This window comes from Esox lucius, chromosome 10 (assembly GCF_011004845.1).
Source record: "Esox lucius isolate fEsoLuc1 chromosome 10, fEsoLuc1.pri, whole genome shotgun sequence".
Lineage (NCBI taxonomy): Eukaryota > Metazoa > Chordata > Actinopteri > Esociformes > Esocidae > Esox > Esox lucius.
Window position 1 is genome coordinate 17160678 of NC_047578.1, and position 25973 is coordinate 17186650.

The window sequence follows — 25973 nt, forward strand, 5'->3', positions numbered from 1 at the left end:
ATCTACATAACATTAAAGTGGGCGACATCCCACTCAGGACACATTGTAACTGTAAAGTTATAATCCAATGTTTGTGTCAAAAATGTCCACCCTCCACGTGTGGTCTGCAATGATATAATATAGAGATCCCATTCTGGACCTTTGTTGGTAAAGTAACGGATTTGTGTACACAGGATTGCTGCATATAAAAACGTATTGTGAGCATGTATTAAATATTTTTCAGTTGTTCCTTGTATAAACGGTGTAATAGGGGATGCCCTATAAATATTTAGTACTGCTAATTATTATTATTATTATGATTTGTATTGTTAATATTATTAGAATTAGCCTACCAAAAGTTATTGTCATACGCTTTGCTAGGAACAAGACATTGTCTATACGCGTCACACGGACCGTATACCGTGTTGCACAGGTGGATTTGGTGGTAGTTCGTTTTGGAAAATCAGGTACTCTTGCATTTTTTGTTGTTTAAGTTGACTGACATTGTCGCCTCATCCTATTTCCATCGTTTCTGTTATATTTTAATTTTGTTTAATAACTTTCTTGCTAATATTCATAGTGTAATAACACATCAGAATCATGGTTCGCTAACGTTAGCTAGCTAGCTAAAATTGGCGTGCAAGCCTGTAAAGATGTGTAGTGCTAGTGCACGATAGCTGTTGTTTCTGTGTGCATGTTGCATGTGTGCTTCATACAAATTAGTAAATCATTGACCCGTGGTCTACGCTGCAGCACCCCTACTTCCTGCTGCAATGAGGGATAGTGTAATAATTATAATTTGAAATAGAGGTACCGAATTGGTAATGGACTTTCAGAAAACATCTGTATCAGAATTTCTGCAATTTAATTGCCTACAATGGGATGTGGGAATGTGATGATTACTAGCTTAAAAAAGTAATGTGATGTTTATTTCATAGAGTTATGGCGACTGAGACTGCCCCAAATATACCCTCAGAATGCCTCGGACATGGAATAGAAGAGACTGATAAAGGCAGAGCTGCCATTAAAACCCAGTAAGTGTGCATTCATGCCATCAACAGTACATGAGTACTGATCATTTAAAAATGTTTGACCCTATCTGCTGATTTGTCTGTTTTATCAGTGTAATACAGCCCCCTCTATTTTCAGGTTTCTGACAACCAAAGAACAGTTCCATGCGTTACTGGACTCTGGAGAGAAGTGTCTTCATGGTGAAAAAGCCAGTGATGATACTGGGCAGAAAGAGACCGCAGAGGACTCTTTTGAAGAACCTCAAGAGAAGAAACTTAAAGTAGACCCCGATGAGCAGGAGAGGACGGGGAAACAGGACAGTAAGCGAATGCGGGGACAGAACAAGTCCAGGCCGCACATGAAACCCACAAGCTACGACACCAGACGGCTCTGTCCTTCCATCATTCAGGTAGGACTGTGACTTTAGTGGCTAGATGAAAGCAACAAAGATTGTGAGCTGTCAAGTAATTTTAAATTTGGTATATTACCACTTTGTTTATGTTCCCGTTGAACTCCCTCAGGAGCGTGAGGCCAAGTGTGTATTTGGGGACAAATGCAAGTTCTTCCATGACGTTGCTGAGTACATGGCCTCCAAGCCCGCAGACGTGGGCGAGCGCTGTTACCTCTATGACACTTTTGGGAAGTGTCACTACGGCCTAAGCTGCCGCTTTGCCCGGGCCCACATCAGCGCCGACTTGAAAAACCTGGTGAACGAGGAGCGCGTGGAGGAAATGCTTGGGAGAAAGCCGGTGAGGAACAGCCTGGACAAGGACCTGCAGTGGCGACTCCGTAAGAAGGTGGTTCCTTTCACAGCATCTGACGCCTACATGAAATCCGTTTTCAAAGGCGGACCGAAAGAGGCAAAAAAGGCTCAGTCGGCGGACAACGGTAAGAGGTGGGGCTGCTGTTTTGGTGGAAGAGGCATGTGGTGTGGGTTAAATATACCATAGAAAATGTTTTGGAGCAGGTCCTTTTTTTATTTTGCCAGGTAACAGATTCTTATTTTCCGCAACGACCTGGGAGCAATTGGGGCTAACTGGCATGCTCAGGGAGAGAACGAGAGGGGTTTTGACCATGTCGACTTGAAGATTAGCTCCTTTATTTTACTGGCAAAATGGCCTTGACCACTAGGCTACTCTGCCTCCCCAAGTTCCTCCTCATTTTGATGAGTTTGGTTCCTAGTTAATACAACCCTGGAGGCGATGAATCATGAATGGATGTTCACAGGAATTTCCCTTTTTAGTGGCAGAGTTGAACATTTATCTGTGATGTCTCTATGTGTACCACTCTCTGACAAGTATCTGACATGTTTGTAAAGACTGCAGGTGTAGGGAGGGTCTTAAATTGATTTGCTGTTTTTCAGGTGTTGGTGATAGTTATCTGATAGTTTTAATGTTTCCCTCCCATAGCTGATAACTGCTGCTCATCAGTGGCACAGTCTTTATCTTCTGATCAAGAGAAGCCCCAGATAAAAGAGGAATCTGAGGTACACATTCAAAATTATTAAACTGGAACTCTCTCTACATTTGGCACAATGCTCTTAACAACCTTGTTCTAAATCTATAAAGAGCCAGTAAAGGTGACAGTGGAAAGGAGAAAATTGCCTGCGAGGGAAATATAATACTATGCTATTGAAAATGTCTCCCCATGGTGGTTTATTTATTCAATGTTGTCTAGACATTTTTTAACCTTTTGACAAATTGAAGGTTATCCTGGATAACAAAGCGATAGTGAAGACCATTGGGCCATTGACTGATACTGACATCATAAAGCTACGACAAGGTGAAAAGAAACAGGTATGTTTGAGAGGCTCGGATTATAGTACATAATGTCAGTTTATTATGTCAGTTATTTATTTATGATGTAGGGTATCTGGCCGGGACTTATTTTCGAAATTAGGCTTATTTCGATCGAAACAGCGCATTACATAAAGATCCCTTTAACAGAATAGTTTAACGTTATGAAGCAATCATTCTTGTTTTTGTTCTTCCTGAAGGTGGACTTCAAAGATAAGCTGTATCTTGCTCCCTTAACAACAGTAAGTCAGTCTTTGGTACAGAATTGGCCACTTTCCCAGACTCCAGTTAATCCTACTCCTGGACTGAAACACATGCTCAGTGGAAAATCTCAATGCTGTCTCATGTGGGGGAAGGCTGCTAAATGGAATCCCTGAGCCAGCAAGGAGAAGAAAACCGGTGGTTCTGTGCTACAGCAGAACGGTTAACCCTACAGTGTTGTGAAAAACATTGTTTTCCCCCATTTGGATATTTATGGCACTGAATGTTATCAGAGCTACAACGCAAGCCCTAACATTAGATTGTTAAATGAACAAATGCATACTTTTTATAGACTTAATGTATAATTGATTCATACATCACTTTATACAAAAACGTAAGTAAAACCACAATTTTGATATTTGTACCAATTAATTGGAAATAAAAACCTGAAATATCTTGTGTATTTATGCATTCAAACCCTTTTCCATGACGCTTAAAATAGAGCTTAGATGTGTCTTTTGATTATCCTGGAATTCAAGTCTTTAGAACTTGACTTGAATTCTTGTGGCAAATTTCAATTGATTTGACAAACAAAGTAACTGGGCCAAGATATGCCTTGGTCATGGAGGTGATCAAAAACCCAATGGCCATTCTAACTAAGCTTCAGTTTCTCTGCATTGATGGGAAAACCTTCCAGAAAGAGAAGCATCTCTTCAGCATTCTATCAATCAGGCCTTCATGGTAGTGGTAAGGTGGAAGCACCTCCTGAGTAAAATTCAGATTACTTGCCGTCTGGAGTTAGTATTTAAAGGACTTTGAGTGCAAAAATCAAACAAAATTTGAACTTCACTAGTAATGTTAATGGGGCTTTGATTTGATGCTTTTATAATAAGATGTATAAGTTTGGTGCAAGTGGAAGAATTCTTATGACTGTAAAATTGAGTAGCAGAGAATTAGGGGAAGAGACAAGGAAGGTTAGTGTCTCTAGCCTGAAATAAGGGCACTAATTATGCTGATGTATGTCATCGTAGTTGATACATGTTAAGCATTTTAAGGTAGCATAGCCTTACTATGTGAAAGATATTTTATGTTGCTTGAATGGTTCAATTTATAGAGGTACTGTAAGTATCCTATTTATAATAATAAGTAGTAGTATGTCGAAGATTGAACCTGGGGCATCTTGTTGTGCAAGCCCTATTAGGCCTGAATGCCAAGCATTAAGTCTTGCAAAATCAAGGTACCACTCATTACCTGGTTAGTACCGTCACTCTAGTAAAGCATAGTGGTAGGAGCATCAAGCTATAGGGATGGTCCTCAGCGGCAGGGACTGTGAGACTGATCAAGATTGATAGATGGATGAATGGAGCACAATACAGAGAAGTACTTGAAGAAAACCCAACAAAATGTGGTTAGGGTGAAGGGGTCTGAATATAATGTGTACTATCTTTTTCCTGACCTATTAATTGTATTATTACCATTCTGAATTGATTCTCAGTGTGGAAACCTGCCTTTCCGTCGTATATGCAAACGCTTCGGTGCTGACATCACATGTGGAGAGATGGCCATGTGTACCAACCTACTGCAAGGGCAGTCGTCTGAATGGGCGCTTCTCAAGAGACATGAGAGCGAGGACCTTTTTGGTGTGCAGGTTAGACCAGGCTGAACTTGATACATGTGTAGTTTTATGAACTCCCGATTACCATTCGGAATACTTAGGAGCTATTTGTCCCAAGGTGTGTAGCCCATCTACTACCCAATGCCAGGAGTTTTTCAGACTTCTTTTTAGGTTAATCTCGGGGGCCTTCTCTGTGGTATAGATCTGGCTACTGTTCAATCCCCAGTAACGTATAAAGTTTCACTGCCAAAGCTTTTTTGCCCAAATAAGACCTCAGCCTTTACTAAAAGCATTTCTCCATTTAGGTAGAGGGATGTTTTCCTGACACAATGACCAGATGTGCAGAGCTACTCAACAACAACATTGACGTGGATTTTGTGGACATCAACTCCGGGTGTCCAATTGACCTGGTATACAAAAAGGTATTATCTTATTGACCTGTGAAGTGAATACTCGAATATGCTATTCAGTGGACATTCTTCATCAAGTTGTCTTGTGAGAGATGAATACATTTTGTATGGAAATTGGGTTCCAAATAGCGGACAATCAATTCAATTCAGTCTGCTCTTCCTCTTCTTTAGGGTGGAGGTTGTGGCCTGATGACACGTACCAACAAGTTTCAACAAATCATTACAGGAATGAACTCTGTAAGTGATGCTTCTATCTATAGCAGAATGACTTCGGACATCGGAGGTGTAGCACTCCAATGCAGTCTGAATCAAAATCACTGGAATGAAAACAAACACCTTGAGCTGACATTTGTTTCTAAGGGGACTGATTGTTTATTTCCTCAGGTTCTGGATGTCCCTTTGACTGTCAAAATTCGTACCGGTGTTCAAGAAAAGACCAACATCGCGCACAAACTGATCCCAGAGATGAAGACTTGGGGAGTGTCCATGATCACGGTGACTCTCAGAATGGAATGTAGAATGTCTCATGTTACCAGTCGCTTCCTCGTTGTGGCATGTGCGTGGGATCCGAGTCATTTCCATTGTATTTGCAGTTGCATGGGAGGTCCCGGGAGCAGCGCTACACCAAATCAGCTGACTGGGACTACATCAATACCTGTTCTCAACTCGCCAGCCCCATCCCACTCTTTGGTAACTGTTTGTTTGTGTTTCTTTGTCTGTATTGGTTTGTGTGTATATCGTTAGCTACAGTTGTGCTCAAAAGTTTGCATACCCTTGGATAATTGGTAATATATGTAAGAAATGAGTGAGCAGGCAATTAACACGTCTTTTATTTCTTATGGGATTCACATTCAACTGTAGGTCATAACAGAATGGCACAAACATTAAACAAAACATGACGATAAAAGAAAAAAAGGAACTGGCCCCTGTGCAAAAGTCTGCATACCCCTAGTTCTTAATAATGTATATTGCCCCCTTTAGCATCAATGACATCGTGCAGTCTTTGTAATAGGCCTTGAATTCTTGCAGGTGGTATAGCTGTCCATTCGTCTTGGCAAAATGCCTCCAGGTCATGCAAAGTCTTTGGTCGTCTTGCATGAACCGCACTTTGGAGATCACCCCAGAGTGGCTCGATGATATTAAGGTCAGGAGACTGTGATGGCCAGTCCAGAACCTTCACATTTTTCTGCTGTAACCACTAGAGGGTCAACCTGGCCTTTTTCTTAGGGTCATTGTCGTGCTGGAAAGTCCAATGGCGTCCCATGTGCTGCTTTCATGCAGAAGAATGCAAATTGTCTGCCATAACATGCTACATTCATCTTGCCATCAATTTTCACAAGATTCCTTTAGAGCTAACATCTCCCCAAAACATCAGTGAGCCACCACTACGCTTCACAGTGGGGATGGTATTCTGTTCACTATAGGCCTTGTTGACCCCTCTCCAAATATAGTGCTTATGGTTGTGACCATAAAGCTCTATTTTGGTCTCGTCACTCCAAATTACAGAAGCTGTGAGGCATGTCAGTTGTCGGGCATATTGTAACCAGGCTTTTTTGTGACAATGGCGCAGTAAAGGCTTCTTTCTGGCAACTTGACCATGCAGCTCATTTTTTTTCAAGTATCGCTCATTGTGCTCCTTGAAACAACCAACAGGCCAAACATTCAAGAGTATGTAAACTTTTGATCAGGGCCATTTGGGTGATTTCTGTTATCATGTTTTAAAAAGGAGCCAAACAACTATGTTATAATAAATGGCTTCATATGATCGCTATCCTTAAATAAAACAGTGGTCTTGCATGATCAGCTATATTTTAAACACCAATACCAACATTTCAAAATGTCTGCCAGAGTATTCAAACTTATGAGCACAACTGTATGCAGGTGGACTCCTGTTAAACCTAATCTCTCTTCTATGTAGGTAATGGAGACATTTTGTCCTACGTCGACGCAATGAAGGCCAGAGAGACTAACGTCTCCGGTATTATGCTGGCAAGGTCGGTATGTTTTAATGGCAAACAATAGACAGGATTTGACAGGCCCCAAAGAAGTGTCAGGGATCCCAGTAGTGCAATCTGATCGGCTGAGCGGAAAGCATTTCAGCCACTCTTTTCCAATCCCTTCCAGGCTACACACTGGTACTCAGGAAGGTCTAGGGGTAGATTTGAGTTGAAACGCATGATTGTCCCGGGGGTAATATTTCTCCCACCCCCACGTCCTGCAGGGGCGCCCTCATCAAGCCCTGGATTTTCACAGAGATCAAGGAGGGGCGGAACTGGGACATCTCGTCCAGTGAGAGGCTGGACATCCTCAGGGACTTCACCCACTATGGCCTGGAGCACTGGGGCTCAGACACCCAAGGCCTGGAGAAGACCAGGAACTTCTTGCTGGAGTGGTTGTCCTTCACATGCAGGTGGGCGCTCATTTAGTCGGCGTCTGGTGGCGTCCTGCACCTTCTATTATATGGAGGTCCATGGGTTGGTGTGTTGGATGGCCAACAAATAATGGAAGGGTCCTTCAGGAGTGTTGGGAGCTTTACTTGCCTCTGTTTTTGCCGTCTTTTGCAAATGTTCAAGTTCATCCACGGATTTAAATATTATCTTGCTATAAACATCGACGGTGCCATTATATTTACCTTCCCTCGTGTGTAGGTACATACCAGTTGGGTTGCTGGAACGAGTGCCCCAGAGGATTAACGAGCGACCACCGTACTACTTTGGCAGGGACTACCTGGAGTCCCTCATGGCTAGTCAGCATGTCGGTGACTGGGTCAAGATCAGGTAAGGAGAATGTCTTACTGTCCTTACCTGCTGTTCCCTCTAAAGTTGTTGGCACCGCGGATGAAGATGTTTCGTTTGGGTCATTGTTTTCTTTAAGAATCCACTGGGGTGGCCTATTTCAGCCTCCAAGTAGACGCGTCCAAGTATTTGGATAAAACGTCCTAGTAGAATACTTGATGCTGATTTGTACAATACTAACGTCTAGCTTTTTGGAAAGTATGTATACTGTAACAAAAAATTTTTTCTTTGTGCAGTGGTATTTAGAAGTTAATATAAATTAGCTTATTAATAGACTACCTATATAAATGCCTACTGATTGAACATCTGTTCCAAAGAAACATGCTGTATTTGTTTTCTTTTTTTATGTTTGTAATAATCATTTGTTCCCCTCTCCATAGTGAAATGCTGCTTGGACCTGTACCAACAAATTTCAACTTTTTGCCCAAGCATAAGGCAAATGCTTACAAATGAGTTGTGTGTGAATGCTTTACTAATGTTGGAAATGCTTTTTAAAATAATTAAATGTCACTCTTGAGTCAGCAGTCCTCAAACAGTGCCTATACAGGATATAGTCTACATGTTGCTTTTCTTTTTTCTTTTATTTTCTACAGTTATCTATACACCATACTCCACCTTTGTGAGGGAAAGTTTTATTTAAAGAAACATGCATGAAAAATTCTACAGTTCATTCTTGGTAAAAGTCTTTGGCACTAATTCGGCTGTTGGGATCAATCTCTACACACTCTGGCTGGTCATCTCAGGGAAAGTTAAAAAAAAGTATTCGCTTTGGCTGTGTTTTCGGGTCGTAAAATGGAGACAGAGGTGAAGGGTAGAGATGGAATTGATCACTGTCTCCGGTGGGGAGCTGCAAATGTGCATGGAGCTGCAAATGTGCATGGAGCTGCAAATGTGCATGGAGCTGCAAATGTGCATGGAGCTGCAAATGTGCATGGAGCTGCAAATGTGCATGGAGCTGCAAATGTGCATGGAGCTGCAAATGTGCATGAAGCTGGGAGTGACACCACTGGGTCCCGGGTCTGTACCTTCCACTTCTTTAATGAATATATTTACCATGCTCCAAAGCATATTCAAGGCCTTTCAAATATTTCTCTGCTTTTTGTCCCATAATTCTGTTGAAAGCCCCCTTGTGCTCAAGGTTCATCGCTTTCTTTGCAATTCGCTACCCAACTGAGGAAACAAAAAGAAACTGTAAAATGTATCCAGAAATCATGTGAAATATTTTTGAAATGCATGAATCTCTGAGGTACTGACACAACAAAATGTCAATGTTGAAGGGAGGGAAAGATATTCTATAGGCACTGGACTGCTAACATGATAATTAGACTTATGCACTAATTGTCATTTCAAAATGCTAAACAATTAGCATTCATTTACATTTTTAGTGTTGTGTATCTTTTTTTTGATGTATTCTTTCTTACCAACTGAAATACTGTAAGTTGAATAAAAATTGCTTTAATTCTTAAGTTAGTTTGCTTGTTTACATTTTTCTCTTCCAATATACACCAGATCTTCAATTATGCTGGACATTTCTTTACTGATAAAGTTTCAAACTTTGCTAACATCAGGGTTTTGCTTTACTGTGTCGCTGGACATTTGAATTTGCTAATTTAAATGTACGGCATATTAGATGTGTAACCTGTTATGGTGTCCACCCATAGTGACTTTTAAATTAGCATAATTCTTCACAGATAAGAAACTAGCCTGTGAAGTTGGAATAAAATTCAGTAGACCAACGTTCTTACCACAATGACTCCAACCATGGCTCATGCATCCAGTTATGGGAGTTAGTGGGAATGCTGTTGTGTTGCTCTGCTGGTACTGGGAGTTTGAAAACAGTAGATTATCGAGGGGTTCTGTAAAGCAATGTCCCACATGCTACTTAAAACTGTCTTTTAAATGTTGTTGGTATTTCAGAAGGACAAGAACACAAAAAAACATAACACAATTTTGGATGGGCCCGTGTAGAAGCCTGATCTGAATCCCAAACATTGTTACCACTGAAAACCGCAAACCATTTAAACCTGGATTAGTAATAAAAACAATGCTTGAGGAAAGTGGCCTAAATTGACTGTAGAAAGGTGTAACAAGCTGATGGCATTTGTTGGCAGTTAACTTGGCCAAAAACTGTGAATCTAAGTACTATCTCTGGACTGTCTATAATTTTGTAAATGCCATTTAGCAGAATTTTTCTCAATTGTAATTGTAAGTGTACAAAATAAAAAATTTATAATTTGGAATCTATACATTTATTTAGAAAAAAAATAACATTTTAAGAGAAGTGCAAAGGAGTCTATAGACTTGCTACCAAAGTTGGATCAAAGCAATATTGAGGAATGTGCCCCAGAGAGTTGAGTTCTCTGAGTTGATGGACAGAGACAACAAGAAAAAAGATGTTCAAAAGTAATAAACAGAACTTTGTGTTTGAAGGAGTTAAGTGGGTTTTTATTCAATAAATGTTATTGTACGATTCTCTGACTGGAAGTAAGAACCTACAGTATAAAACCTGACTGTGTCAGAAAGGATGTGAGAAAAAGGGAGTTAGAAAAGGAGTGATTCATCTTTGGCATCAGAAATGTGTGAACCTTCACACAGACACTCTTGACCCCTCTATCTGGAAGTTTTTGGGTGGAAAATTTAAGAGGTACTGAAAACTCTACCACAACTAAGTACATTTTAAGTCATAGACATTCAATTTATGTTTTCTGTGTTGGGTAAAAACACAGAAATTTGAATAATAGCTATTTTGGAAAAACATGAATAAGTGACAGTCTTAGAAAATAATTTGGGTTGTGTTCCCAGGTCTTAGTAGAAACTTTGGCATGTCACCTTTGTAGACTGAATTACAACAGGTTTGTATTTTGCTCAAATTAGGCTATTTGCTACTGCTAACACATTTAATTTTCAATGTTTGCTTTCAAAACAGTACATTAATTTGCAATTTGCTGTTTACTGGTCCTTGCCATTGTTATTCTCTAGCAGCAGAGGGCACTAATGCACAAAAATATTTTAGTTCATCTATGAATCTCAAACCAGCCCCTGACCCTACCAATTTGCTTGGACGACACCCTATTGACATGCATTGCTGATGACCTCTAGACAGTTGCGAGAAGATGATCTCAACTTCTGGACACATTGTGACTTGGATGTTGCACTGTTTCACTCCTCCCTTCTCAGATGTCAGACAGCCAGCAACGGGAAAACATCCGGAGGCTTAATCTTTCCCGCTGAAGCCCACAACACTGCTCATAATTCTGTGGCAAGTCCTCCAAGGCCTGGAATGACTGTTTGTCATTCCCTCAGTCTAAAAAGAAGGGCCTTCCCCAGGACATATTTAATACCTCACCCAGTCGACGTATTGATTTTTCCTGCTCCTAAAACGTTTCCTTGACCTTGCCAGACGTGACATATCTCTTCTCTCTATTTATGCCTTTGGCACACTGGAGAAAGCAGGAGTGCTACTGTAGGAAGGGACAGAGATTTGAGAACTAAGGTGGTCAGATGTACCAAATGCACAGAACAAATTATAGTAACTGTCTAGGTTTTAAAATGGATGAATTTGTTACGCTGTTTGTTCATGCATGTCTATTTGTTTCTCAAACACCATACTGTCTTAGAACATATTTCTTAAGTATTGTTTTCATATTGTGGATAGTCACTTATTGCATCCATAGGTCTATGAATTTCACGGGTGGTTAGATTGCTCCAGACCCATCCCTCAGCTTTTTACATCAACAGAGTTGGGGAAATCACTTTGTTATTGTTTCAGCTGCTGATTCCTCCTTGAAATGAATGTAATCACACTGTATAGCCTCACACAGTAACCTTGGCTTAGGCCTTGGTGCCAACTTACACCTGCCTATAACGACTAATTTTCTAGGGACTATTTTGGTTTGTCCTGTTTGACCCGAGGTCAGCGTTAATGGCAATATATGAAGAAAATAATAAAAAAAAATAAATGGGTGTGAGAATTGATTTTCTGTTAAGTGTGTTAAGTGTGTTTGCTTGAGTTTGTGTGTGCGTGCGTGCTTAAATGCATTAGTACATGCGTGCAGGTTCTAACCCTAACTCAAAATTTCCGGAGCGACTCCTTAAAATTACACCCTAGTTATAGAGCTGAACAATCAAATTTAGAAGAAAATAGGGTTAATAAATAAGAACACATCATAGAAAAAAAAAAGTTAACACATTCTGTCAGGGCTCTGTAAAACTATAGAGACAGCAATAGTGGACCAGTTTAAACAGATTCACCTGCCCAGACTACACATACTTGCCCAGACTACATTGTTTTCACATTTAAGGGCCGCAAATGGCAATAGTATAAACATGATTTTACATTTAGGTGGTCCCAGATCCCACCTGGTAAAAGGACAAGAGTTAGTAATACAGTTGTGTCCTGAGGATTAGATTCAGGCATATGATCCATTCAAGGACCCAATTGATCTTTGGTTTCATTTGCTTCTTTGGTTTACCGATGGGCACAGCTCTACGCATCCATCTACAATATAGGGTTTCACTTTCCAAATATACATACAAAACGTTGCCAAATAAATACTTCAATACATGTACAAAAACATTGCAATAAATAAAAATGGAAGCAACTAACATCCACAGTAGACAATAATATACATTCAAATAGAAAGCAGTGAGACAGAATTGTATTCTTATTTCTCTCTCAAAATGGCCCTGATTGTTTGAAAATGTCCTTCCTCGGTCCGTCAAGTTTCCGATTGTTTGAGAGCTGGATTGCAGCTCTAGCACTGTTGAAGTGCCTTGAAGAATAATGTGAGGATATCTTAAGCTCTGATACTGGACCAGGCTATGACCTTCTAGGATACCTTAACGCGTGATGGTAGTGCCCTTCTTCTGAACATGGCAGTTCTAAATTACTTTGCACATGGCACTCAGCCATGCTTTGTACAACACCTTCTCTATACCCCGGCCCGGCTTCAGGCATAAGCGACATAAGCGGTCACTTAGGGCCCCGGACCACTAGGGGGCCTCCGACTGCGAGGGAGCCCCGACCAATAGTGAAGAGGGGGCCCCAAATCATATTTTGCTTAGGGCCCTCAAAAGGCTAGAGCCGGCACTGACTATACCGTACTACACACATTTATCTTTCCAACACTCTCTGCTAAAGCTATTTGGGTAGTGCATCCGACAACTATTTACAATCAACAACACATGTTTCTAAAAGATAAGCTTCAACCCAGGCGACAGAAATGAGGACAACTTATATATCTACACATCTACAGCGTGACCATCATTTTGGCATTTCATCCCATCAAACAGTATGGGAGTGGAATCATACTAGTTGTGCCAGATTAGTACCACATGATAATGTCTGTTTGGGCTGTACATTAGATGTACAGGGTATTTTATCGATACTAGTTCCATCTTACCCTGGTAGATTATTTGCTATCTCTGTCCCATCTACCTGGGCAGTGGGGAAATCTGGATGGGATCCCTTTGCGTATTAGTCTGATGTGATTGGGCGAGTGCTGAAGGTTGCATAGGCTATATTCATAAGATATTTATAAGATGGATATATAGATAAGCTATGCTAAATATCCCATACTCATAGGGGACTTGGATCATGTTAGCTTCAGTCTGACCTTCCTGGCTCTGGGGTAAAAGGGTTGGGCTGTTCGTATGATTCCGCTGACTACATCGGGCTATTTATCACATGGCTCCAACACGTCTGATGAAGTGTTACTTGGGCCTCATCCACTTGGGCCATCTGTCACACTCGCTCTGCCTCAAGCACACCTATGCCTGGGGGTTATGGGGGGGGTGGGGGGGTGGGGTGGGGTGGGGGGGGACACGCCACTCAAATCGGAGGATTGCATTGTACCTACGACCCACTAGTCGCACTCCGCTCCTCCTTCCTAGGGTTACGTATCATTCTAGCTCCACCCCGTCTAGCGGGTGTAGGGGGTTATCTCTCAACTCCGCCCAGCCTAGGGCTGGTATCATACTAGCTCCGCCTCAAGCCCGCTTGGCTTGGGGCCCTATCATTTTCACCGTCGATCCCTTCCACTGCTCCGTCTCACTTCCGGGTCCTCCATCACGCCGTGCTGCATGATATGGTGGAGCCCGTCGAGGAGGGGCGCGCGTGGCTCTCGTCCCCCCATCTGTCCAGGTTCCGTCGCCTAGCGTTCATGAAGAAGTTGCTGACCGTGGTCAGCTCCAGACCCAGCTGCTTTGAGATGGACACCTGCAGGTCCTTGGGTGGACGCCGGTTCTCCCGAAAGATGGCCAACAGGGTGCGCCGCTGCAAGTCCGTGAACACCAGCCGCGTGCGCTTGGGTCCCTGGTTCCTCTCCAACCGCCTTTCCTCGTGCCCTTTCCTTTTGCAGGCTGAAGGCAAAAAACACAGAGTCACAACCGAAATGAAATCCCAGTGTAGTTAAGCAAATTCCATATTTTCATTACCAAATCCATCCATAAGACACATTCTGCTGTTTAGGTATGAGCTGGACATCCGTTATGTGGAATCCATGTCAGTGCTAAATATAAAATCCGGTGAAGCCAGTTTAAAACTGCAGTTTATTCTTATTTCCGCGGACAAAGGAATCTTTTCAGTCATGCTATAGCAAGGATCTTCATAGATAATCGTAATCCATCTCAAGACACCACATGAAGAAATTGTATTAAAGCCACAGTTCAGCTCAATGGCAGCAACACCCAGGTTTGGTATGAACCTGAGGTGTGGCAGAGGAATATAACCCAAACCACTCTCAAATTCACAGACTGATCTATGAATGTAAGACGAGTTTTGCATAAACGTTTTGACTATATTTTGGAAATAAACGTGTTTTGAAATGAAATATTATTCCTTTTTTAAATAAAGGGTCAAACAACACAATAATACTGTATTCATTTTGTATTGATCCTCACCAAATAAATAATGGAAACATTTTATCTAGTAGTATATTGGAATAAATATAGTATATTGGAATATACAGTTCACAATTCTGAAACCCTCCTATTCCAAAGTAAGAAAGACCTCCATGGTCACTGTAGGGAAAACAGAGCTTGATATTATACCCACCAGCCCCTAAAGGATGATGGACAAAACGACAATTGATGAAGTGAATAATATATGTACATTTCCAACTGATAAGCCATTATAATTGATGCCTTTGGTTTCTTTTGCCTGGCTGGTCACTATTGAGACCCAGCATGGCGAACAGCTTGATTTGGAGCAAGGCCAAAGAACAGCAGAGAACGAAAAAGGCCAGGGGTGGTTAATTAGGATGCACAGGGAATGGTTCATTTGGATGCACCGTAAAAAGGAAATGTTTTACAGTGGTTCTTATTACATAAGTTCAGGTAGAGAGGAAGAGTGTCCAATAAGGTGTTATGTTGTATGATGGTCTGACCTATGATCTAAAAAAGGTCTGGTAAAAGTGATACATTTCACAAATGATTAAATAAATATTTGAAGGTTATGTTAATTATGTTGAGGAACATGATTTAAGAATTGCCTGTACTGAAATATCTGAAAAATCATATTATATTTGAAAATGCATAACAATAAAATGTTATTTTTTTGCTTTATCCCTATATTAAAATGTATTATGAAATACTGTATTAAATATATTTGTTCCTGTATTTAAATCCTTAATATAAGCATTTGGAAGCTTGTTAGTTAACAGTTTTTCATCTAGTGAACAGTTTGCAAGTTAGTTTTAAATTGCAAAATTCCTAATGTTTTCTAAATAAATGTTTTTTAGCAATGTTTCTGTGTTTTGTCAATTATATTCTGTCTAACAACATTGTAATTTCAAGCACTGATCACTGATTGAAAAGAGAATCCTTTTTTTATTTTCTACATAATTTTCTTCCCTTTAACCATATACCGTACTTTTGTTTTTGTGTTTATGTTTATGTTTGTTGTTTCCCTCCAGAGGGAATGAAAGCAAGCATCTATAGGTGAATTAAAGGGTGAGAAGATGAATATCATTGTGACTGGTTAAGTATATCATTAGGATTAAGGTCAGGTATTAATTCTGACTTATTAAGGGTTTAGGTTAGGCTTAAAACCCAAATCAGTTTTGTCTCAAAGTGTATTCAAATTCCCAGCCTTTGAAGTCAGGCTCTTAACCGCCCATCCACCATCACTGACCACAAATTGGCAAACTGACAGATTAACTCCAATAGCGCTTAACAATGCTCCTAGTGGCTGATTTTATAAGTAATAAATCAACATTTTACCCCTGCAACATCTAATACAGATGTATGTATGTTGTGAATTGTCTAGTTAATGTAGACAGTTGTCTAGTTTAACATAGAATATTTTAAAAAATACAATAATGATATCAAAGTACTTTTAAGTGTAAGCTTGTTATGATAAACAATACAAAATGTGCTAGCAAGTACAATCCCACAACACAGCACAGGTGATGAGATAACTCTATATTAATGCCAGTATCAATACCAATACAAAGATAATATTTCAATACAGACCATATTTAATATTTTTATATTCCATAAACTATATTTATTTTCCTGTGCACAAGCTGCAAAAGCTACAATTGGACTATAAGCATATTGAAATTGTATACCTAGATGATACTAAATTGTGACAAGAAGCAGTTTGAAATGCCCCTTGCCTCCCTCGGTGTCCCTCACCCCACCCTTGACAAATATCCCCATCCCCCAAGCCTGCTCCAACCCAAATTACTCTATCTCTGGCATTGCTGATGGAAAATATTGATTCAATCTGGGAGCTTCAAGCTGTGGGCCCTAGTCTTTCTGGGACAGCTTACTGAAACCCCTTCAGCAGAACAACACTGCCCTACATATAAGTTATACAATTAGTATGGTTTCAAATTCTGTGAACTGTTATTGTGCAGCATTTCTGTTTGGAGACAAGGCTGGCAATAGCTTCCACTGAATGCTTAAAATGATAATACACCATAATTAACAATGCAAACAGACAAACAGGATTCAACAGAAAGATTGGGAACATTCGAGGAATACTTTTAAGGCCACAATATTTATTTATGACCAGAACGTAGCCGCGGGAAGTAGGGGTGCTGGGTGTGCTACAGCCCTCCCCCCGCCAACCCCCCCCCCCCCCCACCCCCCGTCAAGATTTTGACCGCCACCGATGAGTGTGGGTAATCCGTTTGATGAGACATGTGTCATTAAGCCGATGAGCACGCATCATCCGTCCGTGGTCGAAGATGATGTGTGTCATGATGCCCGTCGCGCGTGCGCTCGATATTCGTTCAGTCCCTCCACGTGATCAACCATTATCAGCACCCCCCTGAATAAAACTTCCTCCTGCGGCCATGGGCCACTATATGTGTAATGGTTTATCCATAGCATTACAAAGAAATCTCTCTTCATCCAATGCTTCATCCATGATCATGACCTTGCCTTGTTGAAACAACTCCACAACAGATGCTGGAGAGTCAGAGGTTGAAACGAGTCCTCCAAAACTCATCTCACCAAGCCGTTCTGCTTTTATTTACACTTGTTGCATAACCACAACATTTACGCCAGAACAGTGAGGTGAATGCAAAAAATGAAGAGACCACTCCTAATTTTTCTTAAATCAGCATCTGTACATGTATGGTAGCCATTCCATTCTAGTGTCTGTAAAAATCCAACACAGGCACACCTAATTTTACTTCATGAGGTACGGTGATTACCTGAAACAAATCTAATTTAACAAGGAAAAGTATAAAAACCACTGCTGTGGTCATCACTATCCTCTTGCAATAGGACCAACTAGATGGCAAAAACTGTGCAAGTAGTACCTCAAAGGTAATTTGAATAAAAAATAACTACTCAGCATGACAAAAGAGTTGAAAAGAAAATCTTTGAGGAAAAGTAGGGGTTCAATTCTGGCTTTACTGGCAGAGGAGTACAGTGAGCATCAGGTTGCTTGTCAAAGACGGCGGTTCAGAAGAACAAGGTCAAGCAACAGACATTGGGGACAACAAATCTACAGACTGGCAGAGGGCAAAAACTACTGTCCACTGATCGAGATGTCCGTCAACCATTCGAATGTCCCTCAACAACCGTAGGATGACATCAAGTGACCTACAAAAATAATGGCAAACAGCAGCTGGGGTGAAGTGCACAGCGAGGACGGTTCAAAACAGGCTCCTAGGGGCAGGGCTGAACTCGTGCAAAGCTAGAAAAAAGCCCTTCATCAATGAGAAGCAAAGAATAGCCAGGCTGAAGTTTGCAAAAGACCATAAGGATTGGACCGTAGAGGAATGGAGTAAGGTCATCTCTTCTCTGACGAGTCAAATTTTTAGCTTTGCCCAACACCTGGTCGTCTAATGGTTAGACGGAGACCTGGAGAGGCCTACAAGCCACAGGGTCTTGCATGCACTGTGAAATTTAGTGGAGGATCGGTGATGACCCTTATTTCAGGGTCTCACAAATGTAATTGGACAAATTAACACAACCGTAAATAAAATGTTGATTTTAAATCATTTGTCGAGAATCCTTTGCAGGCAATTACTTCTTGATGTTTGGAACGCATGAACATCAAACATTGGCCTTCCTCCTTTGTGTTGCTTTGGCAGGTCTTTACTGCAACTGTCTTCAGTTGTTGTTTGCTCATGGGTCTTTCTGCCTTAAGTTTTGTCTTCAGCAAGTGAAATGCATGCTTGAATGGGTTGAGATCAGGTGATTGACTCGGCCACTGCAGAATATTCCTCTCCTTTACCTTAAAAAAACTCCTGGGTTGTTTTTGCAGTATGTTTTGGGTCATTGTCCCTCTGTAAAGTGAAGCGCCATCCAATCAACTTAGCTGAATTTGTCTGAATCTGAGCAGACAATACATCCCCATACACTTCAGAATTAATCCGTTTGCTTCTGTCTTCTGTCAACCAAGTGCCCATGCCATCACACTGCCTCCACCGTGTTTTATAGATGATGTGGTATGCTTTGGATCATGAGCCATTCCAAGCCTTCTCCATACTTTTTTCTTCCTATCATTCTGGTACAGGTTGATCTTAGTTTCATCTGTCCAAAGAATGCTGTTCCAGAACTGGGCTGGCTTTTTTAGATGTTTTTGGCAAAGTCTAATCTTTCTATTCTTGAGGCTTAAGAATGGTTTGCACCTTGTGGTGAACTCTCTTTATTTGCTCTTGTGAAGTCTTCTCTTTATGGTAGGTATGCCTACCTCCTGGAGAGTGTTCTTCATTTGGCTGGATGTTTTAAAGGGGTTTTTCTTTACCCATAGAAAGGATCCTTCCATCATCCACCACTGTTGTTCTCCGTGGACATCCAGACCTTTTTGTGTTGCAGAGCTGTGTTCTTTTTTTCTCAGAATGTACTGAATTGTTGATTTGGACACTCCTAATGTTCCTGCTCTCTCTGATTGATTTCTTTTTTTGCAGCCTAAGGATGGACTGTTTCACTTGAATTAAGAACTCCTTTGACCGCATGTTGTGGCTTAACAGCAACAGCTTCCAAATGCAAATGCTACACCTGGAATCAACTCCAGACCTTTTACCTGCTTAATTGATGAAGAAATAACAAAGGAATAGCCCACACCTGTCCATGAAACAGCTTTTGAGTCTACTGTCCAATTACTTTTGTTCCCTTTAAATAGATGGGGCTACATATTAAAGAGCTTTAATTCCTAAACACCAATTTGGATGTGAATACCCTCAAATTAAAGCTGAGAGACTGCATTTTAAGCCCATATTCATTATTAACTGTAACTTGAATATATTTTGGTTAACAGCCAAAATAACACAACTTGTGTCAGTGTCCAATTATTTCCAAGACCTAACTGTATGTATACACATACACATACACAGTATACACATAGTAACACAGGGAGACACAGGGAACAGACACAGTGCATGTGTTTAGGGCCATGGAGGGCATTTTATTAAGGAAACATGGCAGAGGGAAGAGTAAAACAAAACTGAAACAACAAACCAATAGGCAGGGCAAAGCCTCTCGCTTTTCCTTTCTTCCTCTGCTGCCCAGAGCTGCTTTTCTGTGGCCCATTTATGCTCCCTCTTATGAAGAATGATTGAGGGTAGCAGCTGGGCTGTGTTCAAGAGAACTGCTTTGCATCCCTGGGCCATACTGTCGTGGCAGAAAGCATTGACACACTTTTATTCAATGCACTATTTATTTTAGAAAACTGTTGAAAACTCTAAATTATTTCAGTGTCTATGTTTGTTTCTCCATGGTTTGCAATTGAACAAAACCAGACAATCTGAATAATTCACTAAATCTTAGCACTGGTCCCACAAAGGAATCCTAAAATGGCCAGGACTATATATTATTGGCAACTTATAGAAGTAGTTAGAATGAATTTGATTTCAAGCAGGTGATTCTCCTTTACTTTAGAATTGAATTCACCTGTGGTGAGTTGCTGTTGCTTTCATTATGAAAATTACTAATTCAACCAGTTTGAATAGAAAAAAGGAATCATTCTCCTGTTTCGAGTCACTGTGTGTATCACATTAGAGCATGGAAAAAATAAAGGAAGAGAATTGTCTAAGCAGGTCAGACACATGGAAAATCTGAAGGCTAAAAGTCCATCTCCTGAGACTTGGATGTTCCTGTTTCCACCACACATAATGTTATGAAGAAATTTAAGGCACATGCTACTGTAGTGAACCTCCTTGGATGTGGTCACAAGATAACTTAAATGGGAGATTGCAGGGAAGAATTGTTCCAATGATTGTTCCAAGAATGCACCTTAATCAACTTCCACACAGATTCAAGCTGTCCTTCAGATACATAATATGAGTTTCAACTTGAACCATCTGTTGCCAACTCAGTGAAAGGAAGTTGTACGGCAGGAGACCAAAGAGGACCCCACTGCCTGACTGCTATATGCCAAAACACACCTAAACATGCCACAATACTTCAGGGAGAATGTCCAGTGGACAATTAGATCAAATTCCAGCTTTTTGGTATGTTTACAGAAAACAAGGAGGAGGTTCAGTGATATTTTAGGCTTGCTTTGCAGGTTTGGGCACTGGGTGCCTTGAATGTGTGCATGACATCATGAAATCAAGAGAATGCCATGGCATTTGGAATGCAATGTCAAACACAATCAGAAAGGTGTGTCTTTGTCAAGTCATGGATCTTCTAGCAGTGCTATGACAACACAAAATACTGGACTGTTCTGTGACCAGCAGTGAGTCCAGATTTAAATCCCAATGAAAACCTGTAGAGAGATCTGAACACAGCAGTTTGGAGGCACCCTTCAAAACTGGGAGAACTGGAGTGGTTTGCACAAGAAGAGTGGGCCAAACTGCCAGGAAGTTCATTCATGGCTATAAGAGACGCTTGATCATAGTTATTTTTGGCCAATGACTGTGTTGCAAATTATTGTGTCTAGGGTGTCAATAATTTTCTCAAAGGCCATTTATGTTTATTATCTTATTTAAATGGGTTATGAGTCAAAACAAAGATTATGAAGTATTAATAGTGAAATAAAAGGTTGTGGAGACCAAATACTTTGGTCAATTTCAAAATATTTTAAAAAGAATGTGAGTCATTTTGAAGTGCAATGGTTCCAATATTTTTGGCCATGACTGTGTGTATGTATACTGTATGCACTACATGATTTTACTTTTAAGATGCCCTGCAGATGGTCACCTGGGAATAAGCCATCCATCCAACTTAACCAATGAACTTGTTAAGGTTGGTAGAGGGTCTCAAACAGCATGCTCTACAGCATTTAAAGTGGTAATCTATCCCCAGAAACACGAATCATAAAATGTCAGTCAACTTCCATCAATTTACAAGTAACTCGGTGAAAGCTTTCAAAAGTACAAAGTATGGATATTTTCAATGTTGAATAAGCTGCAAATGATGCAAAAGATATCTATGTTATGCTTTTTAATACAAAATGTGCTACTCAGATTTAGATCAATATGAAGAACAGGGATAAGCCTACTGTACATTTTTGAACACAGTTATTTTCCAATTGTGTAGACTATTTTCCCATTTAATTCAAAAGGCTACCGAAGCAGAGGACCCATCAACGTTTTATACTTTTTATCACAAAGTATAAAACGTATTTCTGTGAGGTAGAAAAAACATCAGTGAACAAACATGTCTAATGTTTGGGTGTATATTCAACCAATAATGACTGAGGGTACAACTGTACAATGTGCCCCAAAAAATATCTACAAAATATGCAGTATATTGTTAGGTTCTGGTAAAACGAAACATTTTCCCGTATACTTTGTGGAGTGCCAAGAAAGGACTTTATGCTTAATAAATATATAAAGATTATTATATAGCTATCCTGAAGGTAATCAAAACAGATCGTCATACAATAGTAATGTTTTGTATAGTCATGATGTACTATACAATCTTTTCCAGTCATGTACTGTTTATGACAAGTCACTGAGCCTCTTACATCAATGGTGAAAGGGAGAGAGGTCAGTGATATGGCCTTCATAAGATTACATGGTGCCAAGCATCAAGAAGCAAGACACAGCATGCATGTCATCTCTATGTATGGCCCTTAACGTGCTAAAGATGAGCTAGCACTGTGTTGACGTGTGTGTGGCGTAACTGATTATATAAATACTGTGGAATGGGTGGGGTTCAGGGTGCAATCATGATGGTACCTGATCCCTTATATTATCCTTATATTATTCAATTATATTTAAACTGCGATTGAACATGGACTCTGTGTGTATTATCAGCTAAAATAGAGTGGAATCTAACAAAATATCATAGGAGCCCGAGGGGTGTTCTTGTTGCTACATAGCTATGACAATTTTAAACAAATACTTGTTGGAAGAATTGTGGGAAGAATAAAAACTGAATGACTTACTAAGAAGCAAAGTGATAAGCAGCAGAATTCTTTGAAAAAGAATCGGTTGACTGTATTTCACTTATCAGAACAGCATGGCGAACCTCTAGTGAATATAACAGCAAAGAGAATGAACTGCATTACTTAAGCGATGGGGCAGGGCTTGATGTGAGTGGGAAGCGGCTGCAAAAGGAAAATAAAAACTTGAGTAGGCTATAAAAACAGACATTACCCATGGTTAAGATGTTTCAAATTATTGCATGCTCTTGCAATATTAATGTCAATATCGTGATGTGAATCAATTAATTGTTCAGCCCTAAGGGTCTGTTGTGTATAGCCAATACACCATAGCTTTTTTTCGGCATGATGCCACATGGAGTGCCTGGTTACAGCCCTCAGCAATGGTATATTTAAGCAATAAGGCAGGAGAGGTTGGGTTATATTGACAATATACCACGGCTAAGGGCTATTCTTAGGCACAAATATACCACAGCACCCCAACGTGCCAACGTCATTTGAACAGTGAAAACATTACATACAACATGTTATATATACAGCTATTAAACGTAGTATGCCATATATTTACTTTACTTATTACTTTTTTCTTATGCTAGCATAACCCAAGGTCAAAAGCTGTATCTATCAATTATCTCAAGTGTTACTAAACTAATCAAGATGATGAGGTCTGGCTATCAGTTTGGCAGGTTCAGGCTGTTAAATTGGCAGATTGCAGTTTTAATTGACTTCCAAATTCTGTAACAAGAAAGTAACTGGTGTAATGCATTTTGGAATGCAAACAGTGTGGTGTGTGTGTGTATGTGTTTGTGTGTGTGGATCCTATACAAGGAAATCAATAGTGGATTTTTTTAAATGATCATATCCAAAAAAGAAGGATTCAGAAAGGAGTGATCTCAAACCATCTCTTTCAGCTGTAAAACACAGCTTCCTTTCTCATTGCTCTTATAGTGAGTTCCTCAAAAGTTCACTTTGTACGCCATTTTTGACTTGTAATATCTGATAAAGCATAGTTACCTTCAAGCCTCAACGAAGCCATCCTCTGGTACTCGGGCTCCTGCAGCCACTGGGACATCCTCTTGAAGGTGTCTCGGCCCGACTTCAGCTTGCCCCAGGGCTTGGGGTTCCTCAAGAGGTCAGACAGCGTGCCCTGGGATCGGCACAGCACCCGCTCCGCAAAGACCGACTGGGGGATGCTGTAGCGCTTCAGCTCCCCCATCACCCTCTGGGCCACCTCCCGTGTGTTGACCTCCTCGCCGCCGTCGCTTCCCTGCTGGCCCGGTGGAGAGGCCGGGGAGCAGCCGGGTCGGGATTGCAGGTAGGGCTGAGGGTGGTGCTGATAGGGAAGACTGAACGCGGGCATGGAGGACATGGAGGGGTGGGCGGCGTGAGGGTGCTGCGACAACGCTGGCGTTTTGGCGAGCTGGAAGTCACCGGCCCTGCAGGCCCGTGGGACAGGCGGCGACATCTCTCCGCTAAAGTCGCTCCGGTAGAGCGCGTTATTGCCCTCCTCGCTGTCCGTCTGCATGCTGTCGTACCCGCCGAGCGGTGCGCTACAGCCGCCGTGGCCACTAGGGGGGCTGCTGCCGTAGAGGGAACCGCCACTTCGGCCGTGAGCACTCTGGCAACCGCCGGGGCCAATGTATCCGTCTGTAAAACATGGACCAATAGAAGCCGGAAAGAGACTGGGTGACGACCCTGGCTCCTTGGTGCTGTAGGAGCTGAAGAAGGGTCCGCCATCCAGTCCTCCGTCTTCACGCAGCAGCATGAAGCTTCCCATCACATTACCTAGGGGCAGGCTGGGCTGGTGGTGGTGCTGAGCTGGGAAGTCCTGCTGCTGTCGCCGGTCTGGGTGGAAGGCGTTCCTGCTCATGGGCTGGAGGGGCGTCAGGGTTGTGTATGTGGTTCCACAATCCTCAGCTGTTGAGTCTCCTCCGTAGCCTGCAGATCTACGCTCAGATACCCCCGTAGCCATAATGGACCCATGCACAGCAGACCTGAGGAGGGTGGCAGAAGATAGGTCCTTTATGTGAAGTCCTGTCCGTCCACCATCTTGGAAATGCCCCATGTCAACATCCATGCTTTGGCCCTGATCGATTGATTCCTGTTTCCTTTGTTTCCCCGATTGTCCAGCGCCTCTCCTTGTTTTGTCTCTTCCTCCTTTCCTGCAGCTCTCTCTACCCCCTTTCTTTCTCTTGCTGTTGCAAAATATGGACTTATTGATTTCTCATTAGGTGGATGTAGAGGTTCGGGAGTGGATAAATTAATGATGGATTTACTTGGCTGTCCATCATAGAAATCCCATTTCAGGAGGTCTAATGTTCCAATTCCTTTCGGTTGTGCAGTGCAGTTAAAGTCCACTCATTGGTTTTGCATTAGTATGGCCTCTTTCAAGCTCCTGTGGATGAAAAATAAAAACATATATTTCGAGTATGAAACCAACAAATAGTCCTCACCATTATTTACTCAAATATAAAGTAGGCCTATCATGACTGTATAAACTGCAGTAACCTAAACGCATTCATCTCAAAATTCTACCTGCATGCCTATAACAATAATATTTTAATAACAATATTTTTAATATAGCCTAGCTACAGTGAAATATTTAGAAAACCCACAGTATTGTAAATGAAACAGCTGGTCTGTAAATCGGGTTTTCTGCACCAGTTTAAGTTTCGTGAATATTAATGAGCCAGGATTTTACTGTGACTTGCTTACCTCGCGACACAGGCGACTAATCGCGACGATCGAACAGCGGTAAGGCCTAATGTTGGGCTACATAAAGTGCCCAATGGATCTCCACACAATGTCCGTTGGTATATTAAATGTTGAGTAATCCGGAAAATTGTAGAAAGGTTTTGCAACAACCGTCGGACTCGCTATTGGTAGGCTACCTTATTCAATTGTTCTCTTCCATACGATCAATTCGTATTGCAGCACACTAGTTCTGAAAAGAGAGCTGGGTCAGCCAGCATCTGAAAGATGAGATTACCGAACCGTGAATCTATTCGTGCTTCACGTTTACGATTTTTATAAACGAGAGGCTTTGTTTCTGTATTTCTTTTCTGCGTTTCTCTTTCTTTCTCTAGCGAGATAATTTTTGCTTCCCTTCCATCTCCTCTTCTCACTTTATCGATTTCCCCCACCCAACTGGCTGTCTCTCCATTTCGCCTCCTCCCTCCCGTCTTCCATCCCTCCCTCACTTCTAACCATGGCAGCTCGTCACTGGTTGAAAAAATCTGACAGATGTGCATTGAAATTTCAACCCGTAACTCACTTGGGTAAGTAATGCCTATTTAACAGTGATAGGCCTAATCATAACATTTCACACGATTTATAATAGTGTATAGATCTGGTGGGATTTTACAATAAATG

The 25973-nt window shown here is 41.2% G+C and overlaps 2 protein-coding genes across 3 annotated transcripts; one reads left to right on the forward strand and one right to left on the reverse strand.

The window, feature by feature from the left end:
• Window positions 1–360: 360 nt before the first annotated feature.
• On the forward strand, window positions 361–9273 carry dus3l (dihydrouridine synthase 3-like (S. cerevisiae)). Its single transcript, XM_010873639.4, has 16 exons — window positions 361–446; window positions 918–1013; window positions 1129–1399; window positions 1512–1878; window positions 2400–2476; window positions 2697–2786; window positions 2987–3028; window positions 4483–4635; window positions 4908–5024; window positions 5184–5249; window positions 5397–5507; window positions 5606–5702; window positions 6931–7006; window positions 7234–7422; window positions 7661–7789; window positions 8188–9273. Exons 2-16 carry the CDS (start codon window positions 922–924, stop codon window positions 8258–8260), a joined length of 1950 nt encoding a protein of 649 aa, XP_010871941.1. The 5' UTR covers window positions 361–446; window positions 918–921; the 3' UTR covers window positions 8261–9273.
• Window positions 9274–13630: 4357 nt separating this feature from the next.
• LOC105012709 (hepatocyte nuclear factor 6-like) lies at window positions 13631–25706 on the reverse strand. Of its 2 annotated transcripts, none has more exons than XM_010873728.5 (3): window positions 25317–25706; window positions 23616–24996; window positions 13631–14167 (listed from the first exon to the last, which is right to left on the reverse strand). In XM_010873728.5, exons 2-3 carry the CDS (start codon window positions 24676–24678, stop codon window positions 13875–13877), a joined length of 1356 nt encoding a protein of 451 aa, XP_010872030.3. In that variant the 5' UTR covers window positions 24679–24996; window positions 25317–25706; the 3' UTR covers window positions 13631–13874. The 2 variants fall into 2 exon arrangements, with proteins under 2 accessions (XP_010872030.3, XP_019905725.2); XM_020050166.2 differs by lacking the exon at window positions 13631–14167 and adding an exon at window positions 19834–19882.
• Between the last annotated feature and the right edge of the window lie 267 nt (window positions 25707–25973).